Source organism: Aquarana catesbeiana, linkage group LG08, assembly GCF_042186555.1.
Source record: "Aquarana catesbeiana isolate 2022-GZ linkage group LG08, ASM4218655v1, whole genome shotgun sequence".
Classification (NCBI taxonomy): Eukaryota; Metazoa; Chordata; class Amphibia; order Anura; family Ranidae; genus Aquarana; species Aquarana catesbeiana.
The window spans coordinates 100219436-100235247 of NC_133331.1; the positions used below are offsets into that span (position 1 = coordinate 100219436).

The 15812-nt window shown below is 39.2% G+C and overlaps 1 protein-coding gene across 5 annotated transcripts in view; it reads left to right on the forward strand.

The window, feature by feature from the left end:
* The window catches only part of FGFR2 (fibroblast growth factor receptor 2), a 134149-nt gene extending 118705 nt beyond the window's left edge, over window positions 1-15444 (forward strand). For all 5 annotated transcript variants that reach the window (XM_073596228.1, XM_073596230.1, XM_073596229.1 and 2 more), the window contains 5 exons: window positions 441-563; window positions 3892-3962; window positions 4601-4738; window positions 12981-13086; window positions 13309-15444. In XM_073596228.1, coding sequence (XP_073452329.1) covers window positions 441-563; window positions 3892-3962; window positions 4601-4738; window positions 12981-13086; window positions 13309-13473 — 603 coding nt within the window. In that variant the 3' untranslated portion in view covers window positions 13474-15444. The remainder of the gene's footprint in view (window positions 1-440; window positions 564-3891; window positions 3963-4600; window positions 4739-12980; window positions 13087-13308) is intronic.
* Window positions 15445-15812: the final 368 nt, after the last annotated feature.

A 15812-nucleotide genomic window follows, 5' to 3' on the forward strand; every position in this document is an offset into this window, starting at 1 on the left:
AGAATTTGCAAATTCCTGCTTTTGGAATCACAGGTGTGTTCGAAGAGCTGCAGCTGCTCAGCCCATATGAAACAATGACAGGCTCTTGGCTGCTACAGCTATCCATCAAAGCTTGCAGCTGTTCTTACAGCCAGTGTTCATCTGCAGCTATCAACAGATGATCCTGGCTGGATGCACACAGACTGCATCCAGCTGCGATCATCTTTCCCTAACTGTAGGTATTCCCTAGCCATCAGCCTGTCATTGTTTTGTATAGACTAAGCTCTTCACACACATGTGATTCCAGATGCTGGAATTCACAGATTTACTGAAATTCACATTATGTGCTAAGCACCCGTGTGAATGCACCCTAATTGGGCATTAAGTGTTAGAATTTTTTTGTTAGTAAGTTTTACATGGTTCACTTTAAGCACTAATGCAGTTGTGGTTCTGTATTGTAGTGTATACATCGGGACCTTGCAGCCAGGAACGTGCTGGTCACAGAGAACAATGTTATGAAGATTGCAGACTTTGGTCTGGCTCGGGACGTCAACAATATTGATTATTATAAGAAAACAACAAATGTGAGTATGGGGAAGAATCTGTAAATGGCTTTTCTGAATGCGGATGCACCTTGTGTTCTCATTTTTTAGAACTCCTCTAAGCAGATTTTGCAGATACAAGTCATAAAATCTGACCTTGGCGGTATTTAAATCAAAGGGGAAAAAAAACAAAACGCTTACTGCTTAAAGGGTCCCCATTACTTTAGCAGTGAGGTTTGTGAGAATTTTTTTAGAAACTGACTCCCCTTCTCCGCAGTATGTCCTAGCTAAGTAGGTCCAAAGAAGATAAAGTTTCCATGATGCAATAGGAGCTTCCTTTGTTTCAAAACTTCATCTGAATAAACTGCCCATGTTAAATGTATTTAGGCACACAAACTGGGCAGCCATTTAATTTTTTTTTTTTTTTTAATTGTCAGTGGCCAGGTTCTTCCTCTTTATTCTGTGCTGGCCCACCGATAATGGCACAACAGATCTTGCACATGTGCCGTACGAGATCTTGGCCAGGTTGTTATTGAATGATAACAAGCCCCATGATCTGGGGCAGCTTGTTATTAACTAGATCTGGTGAGATTTCCCTGGAAGGCATTGGTGGCATGGTCTTCCCAGGGTGCACCTGTGAGACTGAGGCTCAGAAAAAACAGCAAGTAGGAAATTAAGTATTGTATTTTACAACTAATTTTTATTGTGTTTTTAGATGCATGCATCATTGCTTTTTGAGTTTGGGGGTTAAAGTCCACTTTAATGTAAATGGCACTAAAAGTCAGCATTATCTAGTGAAAACAATGGCAAAGATGACACATTTTTCAGTGTGTCTGGACCTCGACAGTCAATTAGATGTTTCCTCATTGCAAGGGATAGATATGACTGTGTAGAGGCCTATTCTCCAGCTCAAACTTTCTTGGTTTTGGCAGAGTAAAGCCAGCCATAGATGGATCAAATCTTGTCCAGTTCAGTAGGGACCGGATGAGATTCGATCCATCTATGGGCAGGCTGATTGTACTGCTGATTTTTAGCATGCAATTATTGCCAGCTGCTAGCAATAATAGTGTTCTCCAGGTGTTCTGACAAAATTTTGAACCTGGCAGAATGAGCAATCCGCGTCACTTCCGTTTTTATTAAACCATCTGAATTGCAGATTTTGACGAATTGCTGTTTATTTTCACAAATTGGTGTCTGGATACAACACTGGCAACCGAATAGTCAGGTGCACGATATTATGAGTGGAGATTGTTACTCTGTTCTGAAACTAACCAAGATAATGGCCGCCTCCGAGGCGCCTACAACTTTGTCCTCATTAGCCGCTGTGCTGTGAAAACAGCGAAATCTTCCTGTACCGGACTGTATTCGGTAGCCGATGTTGTGTCCAAACACCAATTCACCCAAATCGGCAATTACTGATGGTTTAAAGAAAGCTGAAGTGATGTGGTTCGATTTTCTGCAGCATTGCCTATTTTGTCAGGACACCAGCAGGGACAGCTCCACGTGCCCCCCACTGGCAGAACACAATAGCTGTGGAGGGATCAACAGTCAGTGTTGATGGGGGAATTGAAAGATTTTCTTTCCTGCAACCCATGATTGCAGGAAAGCAAATTCCATAATCTGTGGCCTGCCCAAGGAGGAGTTAGAACGTCTGTCAGTTTTTTATTTTATTGCTGTCTATGTCCTCAGAGACCACAAGGAATGAAAATCGCACCTTTTACCAGATTTATCAAGAACACATGTCCTCTGGAAGTTTTCCCTTACCTGCCCCACTAGTCACAACCATACCATTTTGAAATCCCCCTCACTTTCTCTTCCATTGAGAGTGGTCATCAGGACAAACAGTGTGAATCTCTCCAGTGGGCTTGCGCTCCCTGCAAATCGGAGCGCTCTGACTCAGCAGGGGGGGCGTGCAGGATCTCTGCCGAGAGATCACTGCTTTTTCTTAAAAAGCAAGGGTCGTCCTCTGCATCATGTTGACAGGGGACAGAAATTTCTACTCTGTGGCTGCTTTTTAAAGAAACACACTGTAAGACTTTGACCACTTTTTTGTTTTGATGCACCTGGAATGTATTTAAAATGAACTTCAGTGGGGCTTTAATTAAGCACACGTGTGCACTTGCATTTTAAGGACAGAACGTGCAAAGAACATCCTTGTAAAACTAATGGCTGTTGTCACCTCAATTAGAACTGGAGCCTTTTTTACTATCAAACTTTTTGTATGCCTCTGACAGACACACCTCTTATCTTTTAGTTAGATATGTGTTGATAGAAAGCAGATGACACCCAGTTAAAGAACTGCAAAGCTAGTAGTTCAGTCAGCTGTTGCAACACGTAATTTATATTGAGTATCCCAACATAGTTCTCAGGCATGCAGCTTAACATTGGAAGCTGTGAGGATTCACTTGTCTTTTCACATTTTATTGGATAAATGGATGGCTCTTTTAATTTTTATATGTGTGTGTGTATTGTCCAACATTTTCCACTAATAGCCTGTATTAATTACGCATATTTTAAGGTGTTGTGGTGGCAAATAGAAAAAAAAATGGTAAACGAGCACATATCACAATGATTCTAACAAAGCTTAGCAGTCTCCTGAAGAAGAGTTCCTGATTTTGATGCTGGAAAGCAGTCATTTGCTTTCTTGGCCAAGATGATCCACAGCAGAATACTTACTAGGAGCCCCGGATTCCCAAGGACAGCTAGAGCGCAGGGTTTTTGAAGAATTCTCATTTATTTGTATGTGTACCTAAGAGTTAGAATACTACTGGTATTTATACATCAGTTTTCATGAACATGCCATAAATAGTGTTCTCTGGAGCTATTGGAAATAATGCACTTGGTTACACTGGCTAAGCAGAAACTTGTTTGTTTGGCATACTAGTTAAAGAGAACAGACAAGTGCAGTATAAAATGTTCACTTTTACTCCACTAAAATAAAATGGAGAAAAACTATACTTTTCTTCTTCTCGGTACTATTAGAAACGTTTCAGAAATTTTCAGCTAACCTCCCATCTCTCCTGACCCCTGAGGCCCCATTCCAGCAATTCTTTATAGGCTGTAAGCCAGCTTCTCTCCCTGAGGTCAGCACTGAAACATTTCAGCTTAATTAATAGAATTAATGATTTCTACCGAACTTCAACAGCATGAGAGTTTTACTTGTGTTACATATTGGCCTTGGGGCATAGCTTGGACATCTTCACTGTATATATTGGATAGTTGTTTTGCACTGCTTATGTATGATATGTAAACAAGCATCACCTATGGAATTTATAAGCAGAGTGCATTCTAAAACTGAAATGATTTTGAAGCATTGTGTGTTAGTGACTACTGTTGCATCTAAATCTTTAATGGCTTTTGCTTGTTCTAGGGTCGGCTCCCTGTAAAGTGGATGGCTCCAGAAGCGTTATTTGACCGTGTGTACACTCATCAGAGCGATGTGTAAGTCACATTTATCATATTATTCATTAAAGTCTATCGATTGTAGTAATGTCCTAAAAAAAAATTCTCAGCGGTAGCCCTGAGCCTATTGTGGCCCACCTTTTCATGCATGCACAGTATATGTTGGAGACAAATAACTGAGCAGATAAGGGGTACAAACAGAAAACATACTTTGTAGAGCCAGCACGATAAAACAAAGCAAAACTATAGTGGTCTTGTGGTCAGGAATTGACTGCGTTTCACTGGTTGAATGTAGTGTCAACCTGGTTCTTAACAATTGGGTCTCATACTGCTGAGTTAGACTGCTACTTTGTTTGACTCAATGACCCACCCAGTAAGTGTGCATGTTCGTGTATGCAGGAACTTGGAGTCCATGCTCGGTGAATGGCATTTGTATACAATCTCACTCCTAGTAGGAGTCAGTAGTCAAAACACCACAAACCACAGTTAACCTTTTCTATATAGGATTTCCTAAAAATCATATCTGGTTGACTGAGTTTCTGTACTTTGCACATATTTAATAAGCCTCAAAGTATTCATTTTTTATTTTATTTTTTTTTTATAGCTCTTGCCTTGTTCTATAAGTGTAGCTAGGAGTTCTAGCCTATTAATCTAATTTTTGCTCTTGCTTCTAATAGCTGGTCATTTGGCGTCTTAATGTGGGAGATTTTTACACTGGGAGGTTCACCATACCCTGGCATTCCTGTTGAGGAACTTTTCAAGCTGCTGAAAGAGGGTCACCGGATGGATAAGCCAGCCAACTGCACCAATGAACTGTAAGATTTAGTGTGCTTTCGTTTCCAAGAGGCACAGCCTCTTGTTTTCTCTCTTTACTTCTTTTTTTTTTTTTTTTTTTTAGATTTATTGGAAAAAAAAATATCAACAAGTTCCTACTTCCTTTCATTAGTGCTTCAATTGTACTTGTCTGCTAATCTTTGGTGATTTGTAGTGTTTATTGTGAAACATGGATCACCATCCATCACTGCTGAAGTCTGCTTCCCATGCAACTAATTTGCATATCTATAACTTCCTCCCATTGAGCCATTTAAAATTAAGACCATGTAAACCATTAATATCGATTAATGGTTGCCTTAGAAGCTGAGTGCTTGATTACCCATGTTTCATTGAATTTATTAGCTAAATTGGCCATCATGGCTTTACTCTATTGAATGTCTTATGCGTTATTGGAATTGTTTGTTTTGCTCTATGGTAATAATTGTTTTTACTTCCGTTAGTAGCACGCTTATAAATAGGTTCAGTAGTCTTTTCACCATTTAAATAACTACATGATTTACTGGTTTATAAATAATAAATATTATTATTAATATAATAAATAAAATGGCAAAGAAAAAATATAGCGTATGCAATTGCAATACAAGTCATATTGTTATTGAATGTTGTCAAAAATGACCTTTCCTTTTCAATATGCAGCTCTGTAATTTTCTGAAAATGCAATATGGCTACCTGGAGGGGTTCTGTACACAGAATGTGTACAGAATGCCCCCCAGAAACATCCTTTCCTGCTTATGTGATTGGCTTACTGATTTTCCCATAAGTCTGCACTAAGATACAAGTCATCAATCAGGCATCCCCTGCAACAAAAATGTTATTTTTGGTGTTCTACTCTCATAAGGAAATCATGTCTAAGGCCTGGTTTACACCTATGCAGGTTGCAGTCTGCATATTTCAGGTGCATTTTGCGTCTTTCAATACACACTTTTGATCAATTGAAGTCTATGGAACCAAAAGCTAGAAAAAAAGTCCCTGGCCCTTTCCATAAAATGCACAGATGTGAACTACACCCATAGGAAACCACTTTAAATAGACTGTAGTGTGTTGCTGCAAAACTGAAGACATGCTAAAAAATGCATAGGTGTGAACCAGGCCCAAAGGGATGCAAGCCCAGCAGCTTTCCTCATTGGTGTCCTGCAGGTGGTGCAGCTGATTGATAATTATGAAACCACTCCCATTTGATTCACTTTCCCATATGGACACTGACAAACACACGGATTTCTTGCAGATTTCTTGTGGGCGCGCTCCCGAGTCCAGCATTTGTGTGCTTAGACACAGAATGTCGGACTTGGCCCCGCTTCCCGGCCCCCGCATCATTGGGTTTGATTGACAGCAGCGGGATCCAATGGCTGCACTGATATCAATCTATCCAGTCAAGAGCCGAGAACCCCGGCAGAGAGGAAGAAGAGCCAGTGTCAGAAGTTTTTTTCACCCTAATGCATAGGGTGCATTAAGGTGAAAAAACATGTGTTTACAACCCCTTTAAGCAGTGTGAGAGCTGTTCTATACATTGAACTTTTTTTTTGCAAACATCATTGCAAATTCTTACTTGTTTCTGTTATGTAGAAAGCATGCCACTGCACTTCCTTAAATTGAATAATAAGTGGGATGGTCTACCTGCTATAATTTTAGTAGTACCAGATTTGTAATCCTAAAACACTGCACCTAAAGTATTTGTCTGGATATATTGCCAGCATGTCTCTCGAGATGAAAACTTGCTGCAGAAAAGTTGAGTAGGAAGGGAATCCCAGAAATTCCACCTCAAGCTCTGTGCAGATTTCTGGAAAAAGCAATGAGCCAATTCATGTAAAGGGGAATATGAACACACAAAATAAAGAAAAAAGTTGGACTTATTCTGTGCCAAAACTCTCAGGAAAAAAATTACAACCACAACTATTAAAAGAGCATAACATTTTATTGTATACAACACAAGAAAATAAAATGGTGAGATATGTTTGCTATTCCCCTGTATCAGGCCTCAAATATACCGTATGGTAAACTCCTAACAGACCAGACTTCATCCAAATAAGTATGCATCCATATCATATGACTAAAAAACAAGATAAAGAATAAAAGAAATTGCGCTAAATAAACCACAATGACATTCAGCAGCTATGCACTCTAACCCAGATAGTAGGCACAAAAGCAGATATATATATAGCAAAAAAAGTGCAGCTCTATAGATATGAGATATTAATTAAGGTAATATTGATATAAGTGAATATTAATGTGCAATGGTGCAAATGATGTCCATGATAGTAACTTGAGTTCATGAAATAAATTCCTGGTGCACTGTGAAGTGAATCATTCATGAATAGTGAAGTTAAAAAAAAAAAAAAAATCGCCTAGCGCTTGTTTATATCATCTGGTGGTGAAGGCCCAGCATATTGGGTTATCGCTCCAGGCTCCAGTCACTTCTCCAACGGATCACAGATCCAACAAGCCTTGTATGACCCCCCTGAATAAGGGTGGTCACTGGCTTTTTTACTTCACTATTCATGAATGATTCCCTTCACAGTGCCCCAGGAATTTATTTCATGAAGTTATTCACTTATTTTATCATATGGACATTTTGTGTATTATTGATATACTGGACATTTTTCTTAATGATCGGTGTGCATTGTATTGATTTATATGGTTCACTATCATGGACATCATTTGCACCATTGCACTTTAATATTCACTTATATCAATTAATATTACCTTAATTAATATTATCTCATACAGTATCTATAGCGAATATAACTAACGTATAGCAAAAATAGAATACAGTAATCCTCAAAACTTTGAGGTTCTGTGTCTGTAGGAGGTAAAAAGAGAAATCCCACTGGTCACAATGTGTTTCACCATATGTCTCCTCTTCAGGAGTCCTTAAAAACTAGGGAATACATACATTTATTAATAATTAGATAAGTTACAGCTTCCGTTATCGTTATCATGACATTGATTGTATACTCGCATACTGAAACACAAGAAGAACTGTCTATAAATGATACTGCATGTTAATCATGGCCAGGGACAGACACACCAAAGACCACGGACCGAAAGTCAAGAAAATAGTGGGTAGCTTCAACTCTTCTGGGAAGGCTGTCCACAAGGTTTAGGATTGTGTCTGAGTGTTTGACCATTCTTCCAGAAGGCCATTTGTTAGGTCAGGCACTAATGTGGACGAGAAGGCCTGGCTCGCATTCTATGCTCTAATTCATCCCAAAGTTTCTCCACCCCAAGCTCACTTATCCATGTTATTATGGACCTTGCTTTGTGCACTGGGCCCAGGCATTTGGTGGTGGGGGGTTATGGTGTGGGGTTATTTTTCGGGGGGTTGGGCTTAGTCCCTTTGTTCCAGTGAAGGGAACTCTTAAGCATACCAAGACAATTTCATGCTCATAACTTGAGAACAGTTTGGGGATGGCCCCTTCCTGTTCCAACATGGCCGTGCACAAAGCAAGGACCATAAAGACCTGGATTAGCGAGTTTCGGGTGGAGGAACTTGACTGGCCTGCACAGAGTCCTGACCTCAACCCAATAGATCACCTTTGGGATGAATTAAAGACTGCGAGATACATCCGTGCCTGACCTCGCAAATGCTCTTCTAGAAGAAAGGTCAAAAATTCCCATAGACATACTCCTAAACCTTGTGGACAGCCCACCCAGAAGATTTAAAGCTGCTATAGTTGCAAAGGGTGGGCCAACTCAATATTGAACCCTACAGACTCAGACGCCATTAAAGTTTTTATGTGCGTAGAAAGGCAGGTGTCCCAATACTTTTGGTAATATAGTGTGTATAACAGATTTTGTTTTTTTTTGGACGTGTTTTGGAGATGTATATATCTCTAAAACATATCCAAAAAAAGTCAGTTGACTATGGTGCAGCCCTTCATATAGTTATGTGCAGAGAACAAAGGCATAACCTACCCAAATATATGAGAGATGTTAATGATTAATGGGCAAGAATAAAGAAAGTCGCTCATAGTGTCTTAAATAGATGCCTAATATGAAGACGGCGTTCCAATAAAAATAATTGGTGGAGCTGACATAAGGGCACCATTTTGTGTGTGTATATATATGTGTGTGTGTGTGTGTGTGTGTGTGTGTATACATACAGACATACATACAGACATACATACATACATACATACATACATACATACATACATATGTGTGTATATATACAGTTCCTTGCAAAAGTATTCACCCCCTTGGCTTTTTACCTATTTTGTTACATTACAGCCTGTAATGTTTTTTTTAATCTGAATTATATGTGATGGATCAGAACACAATAGTCTAAGTTGGTGAAGTAAAATTAGAAAAATATATACATAAAACTATTTTTCAGAAATAAAAAAACTGATAATTGGCATGTGCGTATATATTCACCCCCTTTGTTACGAAGCCCATAAAAAGCTCTGGTGCAACCAATTACCTTCAGAAGTCACAAAAATAGTGAAATTATGTCCACCTGTGTACAATCTAAGTGTCACATGATCTGTCATTACATATACACACCTTTTTGAAAGGCCCCAGAGGCTGCAACACCGAAGCAAGGGGCACCACTAACCAAACACTGCCATGAAGACCGAGGAACTCTCCAAACAAGTAAAGGACAATGTTGTTGAGAAGTACAAGTCAGAGTTGGGTTATAAAAAAAAAAATATCCAAATCTTTGATGATCCCTAGGAGCACCATCAAATCGATCATAACCAAATGGAAAGAACATGGCACAACAGCAGAGATGACCGCACACCAAAACTCACGGACCGGGCAAGGAGGGCATTAATCAGAGGGGCAGCACAGGGACCTAAGGTAACCCTGGAGGAGCTGCAGAGTTTCACAGCAGAGACTGGAGTATCTGTACATAGGACAACAATAAGCCGTACGATCCATAGAGTTGGGCTTTATGGCAGAGTGGCCAGAAGAAAGCCATTACTTTCAGCAAAAAACAAAATGGCACGTTTTGAGTTTGCGAAAAGGCATGTTGGAGACTCCCAAAATGTGCTCTGGTCTGATGAGACTAAAATTGAACTTTTTGGCCATCAAAGAAAATGCTATGTCTGGCGCAAACCCATCACATCACCCAAAGAACACCATCCCCACAGTGAAACATGGTGGTGGCAGTATCATGCTGTGGGGATGTTTTTCAGCAGCTGGGACTGGGAAACTGGTCAGAGTTGAGGGAAAGATGGATGGAGCTAAATACAGGGATATTCTTGAGCAAAACCTGTACCACTCTGTGTGTGATTTGAGGCTAGGATGGAGGTTCACCTTCCAGCAGGACAATGACCCCAAACACACTACTAAAGCAACACTTGAGTGGTTTAAGGGGAAACATGTAAATGTGTTGGAATGGCCTAGTCAAAGCCCAGACCTCACTCCAATAGAAAATCTGTGGTCAGACTTAAAGATTGCTGTTCACAAGCGCAAACCATCTAACTTGAAGGAGCTGGAGCAGTTTTGCAAGGAGGAATGGGCAAAAATCCCAGTGATAAGATGTTGCAAACTCATAGAGACTTATCCAAAGCGACTTGGAGCTGTGATAGCCGCAAAAGGTGGCTTTACAAAGTATTGACTTTAGGGGGTGAATAGTTATGCACATTGATTTTTTTGTGTTATTTTGTCCTATTTGTTGTTTGCTTCACAATTTAAAAAAAAAAAAAAATCTTCAAAGTTGTGGGCATGTTCTTTAAATTAAATGATGCAAATCCTCAAACAATCCATGTTAATTCCAGGTTGTGAGGCAACAAAACACAAAAAATGCCAAGGGGGGTGGGGGTGAATACTCTTGCAAGGCACTGTGTGTGTATGTATATGTGTGTGTGTGTATATATATATATATATATATATATATATATATATATATATATATATATATATATATATATATATATATATATATATATATATATATATATATATGTATGTGTATGTGTGTGTGTGTGTGTGTATATATACATACATACATGCACACACAGTGGGGATGGAAAGTATTCAGACCCCTTACATTTTTCACTCTGTTATATTGCAGCAATTTGCTAAAATCATTTAAGTTCATTTTTTTCCTCACTAATGTACACACAGCACCCCATATTGACAGAAAAACACAGAATTGTTGACATTTTTGCAGATTTTTAAAAAAAGAAAAACCGAAATATCACATGGTCCTAAGTATTCAGACCCTTTGCTGTGACACTCATATATTTAACTCAGGTGCTGTCCTTTTCTTCTGATCATCCTTGAGATAGATTCTACAGATTCTCTGGTCTGATGAGACCAAGATAGAACTTTTTGTCCTTGATTCTAAGCGGTATGTGTGGAGAAAACCAGGCACTGCTCATCACCTGTCCAATACAGTCCCAACAGTGAAGCATGGTGGTGGCAGCATCCTGCTGTGGGCGTGTTTTTCAGCTGCAGGGACAGGACAACTGGTTGCAATCGAGGGAAAGATGAATGTGGCCAAGTACAGGGATATCCTGGACGAAAACCTTCTCCAGAGTGCTCAGGACCTCAGACTGGGCCGAAGGTTTACCTTCCAACAAGACAATGACCCTAAGCACACAGCTAAAATAACGAAGGAGTGGCTTCACAACAACTCCGTGACTGTTCTTGAATGGCCCAGCCAGAGCCCTGACTTAAGCCCAATTGAGCATCTCTGGAGAGACCTAAAAATAGCTGTCCACCAACGTTTACCATCCAACCTGACAGAACTGGAGAGGATCTGCAAGGAGGAATGGCAGAGGATCCCCAAATCCAGGTTGAAAAACTTGTTGCATCTTTCCCAAAAAGACTCATGGCTGTATTAGATCAAAAGGGTGCTTCTACTAAATACTGAGCAAAGGGTCTGAATACTTAGGACCATGTGATATTTCAGTTTCTTTTTTAATAAATCTGCAAAAATGTCAACAATTCTGTGTTTTTCTGTCAATATGGGGTGCTGTGTGTACATTAATGAGGAAAAAATGAACTTAAATGATTTTAGCAAATGGCTGCAATATAACAAAGAGTGAAAAATTTAAGGGGGTCTGAATAATTTCCGTCCCCACTGTATGTATGTGTGTGTATATGTATGTATGTATGTATGTATGTATGTATGTATGTATGTGGATAGATAGAGATAGAGATATATCTAGATATCTATCTATCTACACTTAATGCAGCCCCTCTCCCTATGTGCTACCTATTGGCCTTTTGGATCTTAAATAAGATAATCTCTAGGTTATATCTTTAAGGTAAATTATTTTTATTGGCACTCTCTCATCCTGCTCAGGATCTCATACCAATTTGGTGCATCTCCTATCAAATTGCATCTTTGAGATTGTATGTAAAAGGGAATTACATTTCTGGGACATTACTGCACATATAGTTTTGCTGTAAGGCAGGAAGAGCAGGGTTGTGAGCCAATCAGGTCTCCTGTATGAAAATGTTGATGGAAAGAACCGAGGAATAATGTCACTAATCTGCTCCTGCTATTTCAGTGTCCAGTGTGCAGACTGGTGGGGACAAAAATGACACCACTGTATTTCATAATTGTAAGTGGTGTTATTTCCCTAGCTGTGCTATGTGGCAGAGTTGTGTATATCTTGGAACAAGATAGATATATACATCTTTAAAGCTAAACCAATTTTCCTTGTTTGTATTTAATTTGGGTATTTGATGGGTTTTCCCTGGAGTCAAGTTTTAAGAAATCTTTTTCAGTTGTAAGCAGCCTGGCACTAGTCATGGTTTCTGCTTTCCACGTTGTAAACACACCTTTGCAGTAGCTATCGGTGATATAATAATAATAATTTTTTTTTTTCTTCTGTAATCACCTAATCATTGTGCATGTCATTTTTTGTCATTACAGTATGTGCACACTGTTTAGAAAGGTGCATTAGATTCACATTTCTAAGACATAGCATGCAAGCAGTCATTTAAACTCTTTCCAATGTGGGCAGAATAGATTAGAAATCCCACATTTTTCTTATGTTTTGTGTTAGCCGCCTGTCTGATATTAAGTCATTCTGATTAATGACACTTGGAATCAAAGCTGGGAGCGGCAGATACATCTATTATCTCTGTTTCCTCTATATATCATTTTACTGAGTATTTCTGGGCTCATTGATTAGTGTCTCTTAATACATTACCCGACTTGGCACATACCGATGATTTACTGGTCTTGTGTTGTACTTTATGTCCTTATGGAGTGCTTGCTGTCTGACCAGACCTCACAATGGTGCATCTTCTTTTCTCCAGGTACATGATGATGAGAGACTGTTGGCATGCCGCTTCCACACAAAGGCCTACCTTCAAACAGCTGGTGGAGGACTTGGACCGCATCCTCACACTAACCACCAACGAGGTTAGCAAAGAAATCAAAGTTTGCTAATGCATGTCAAAGACTAGCTAAAGAGTCTGTTACAATAATCCTGTAAATCTTTTATGTCTAAATCACTCAGTATAAAATGTTAAATGGCTTCTGAGAAAAAAAAAAACTTAAGGGATAAGTTCACCTTTGGAACATGTTACACGTTCCACCTGTTTTGGTTGTTCTAATGGGCATCTTTCTCTGTTTCCTCTACAGGAATACCTCGAGCTCAGCGTCCCTCTGGAGCAGTATTCTCCAAGCTTCCCAGACTCTTCCTGCTCTGCTTCATCATCTGGGGATGATTCTGTGTTCTCCCCTGACCCCATGCCACATGAACCCTGCCTCCCCAAATTCAAGCATGTAAATGGGGTAAAAACATGAGGCATCTTGCGTTCTGCGGGCCACTTTAACAGACTGCTGATAATGCTGACAGATTCTGCAGAACGCCGAGAAACAAGGACCTCTCTATAGAGCAGAAGGTATTAGGCAGGAGAGATTACAGGGAAGACTCCACAGTATATTCTCCTACCAATCCAATGATGGGAACATAACATTACAGGAGAACCACATGGATCACCACCCCCGGACCAAGCACTTGCAAAGACAGCAGGAAGATTCTGCCTGGTCAGCGATAGGGGGGAAAAAGTCCGTCACTTCGGCTGTGGCAAAGCCAGATACACCGCCATTGCCTCACCAAGACTGCTTTCAGTGGACTCAAGGCTAAAACACTTATATTTTTGCCTTTCTTGTTAATTTTGTAATATTTTGAGAAAATATATTCCAGCACTCAAATCCCTTCCATTCTTCACCAGAGCACATATACAGCATTATCGCTGTTGGATATAAATGTAAATATATTCAGAATATGTATAAATATATATTATATATTTACAATGAATTATTTTTTTGTATTGATTAAATAACTAATAATAAAAAAAAGAACAAACAAGCTCTTCTATGCTGGATAGGAGGACCTTTATGTTACTCTCCATGCTCTCCTATCTAGCAGAGAACAGATCTACATGGTTAATCTTTGGGATTAAAAAATCCTTTTGTTTTTTTTGTTTTTTATCACTGAAACAAAGTTTCAGATTTTGGGGCCACCCAAATAACCAATTATGAGAACTCTTTACTAAGAATTTGTAAACATTCCAAAATGAGTTTATTAACCCTTTAAATACAGAGAAATCCATAGAACATTCCAGAGGTCTCTGGATTCAAAGGTGTCAAATTTTGTACCAGTGGCTTATATGACATTTAAAAAAAAAAAAAAATTTGTGTAGACTGAGACCTATAGAGTAAAGCTTATGACGATTGTATTGTAAAAAGATTTATATGATATTTATGCTGTAAACAGAAAGGAAAGATTCTTTCTTTAAAAAAGTCTATTGGTTATTTTTCACTTCAGATAAAATGTAAGATTGTGAATGGGGGAGGGGGGGGGGGAGAAAGTGAGGATATCGTGAATCTGTAAATAAAATGGCTAACCTAATGCTCTAGTGTCTTCCAGGGTTTTTACCGCTGGTTGTATATGGCGATGGCATGCAAAGGGGCCAGAACACTGTGATTGTTAATGCAATAACGAGATATTCTGAAACATTACAAATCTTGTTAGACTGAAATGATTGCAACCCTCTGTAACTTGCCAGTTTGGTATATTATAGCAGGATTTAAAGCTGAACTCAGGGCAAAGGCTTAAATCAAGATAAAAATACATATACAAGAGCTGTTTTACCCATGATAGGATTTGTAGTTCTGTCCAACCAGTCCTGAAATTTACAAAGCTCTGCGACACAACATATCCTTATCCTGCAGGGCAGGAGATCTGTTTTTTTTTTGTTGTTTTTTTTTCTGCTACAGCTAATTAACATTCACAGGTCTTGCCCTTCCCCAGCCTGTAATTGAACAGTGAGAGGTGAAGAAGCAGATTTATGGCTCATTTCTCTGTCACTCTGCTCTCTCCTATCAGTATGTATCTTGTTAGCATATGATCACAGTACACCTGTTTGGTTGCTTGTCCTTTCCCTCCCTCTCCCAGTCTGCGCCCTGCTGTATAGTGAACTGTAAGAGGCTGATGTCCGGTACTTGCACTGCTTGCATTTAAAAAATACATTTAAGGACACGTTAAGAAAGAGCTGCATTAATTTATGACTTAAATTTGCCTGAAGTTCATCTTTAAACAAAGAGCATAAACTTTCACCCCTTAATTTACCTCTGATACATTCTTATTGCAAAACAAAAAGGTGCACAAATAGGTGTTTAAAAATGATCAAATTACAGTAAAACCATTTTTTTTTTACAGGAGTTCTTAAGGAAGAATTTTATTCTAATAAAACGTCATCCTTACAAAAATGTTTCTTTTTTCACTTTTTTTTATGCTGGGGGGGAAAGGAATAATATAAAAATGAGCTGCTGTCTTGGGGCCCTATGCACATGGACATTGTTTAAATATTTGCTAAATGCTAATGTAAAAAGGATCAGATTTAGCATGCATTTGCCCTTAAAGCACCTTCAGGGTGTGTTTAAATACAGATCTCAGTGAGTGGCGGCTGTAACTTTGACAAGCTTTTGGCAAGCTCTAGAATGAGACAGAGAATGCAGTAGTTACAACCCAACCTACAATGCATACATTTTTATATTGTTGTCAGACTTAGACAGATTGACAGCAGCAAACGAGCCAACTTTAGGCCAAAAACTACACAGACAGCGTCTCTCGTGTG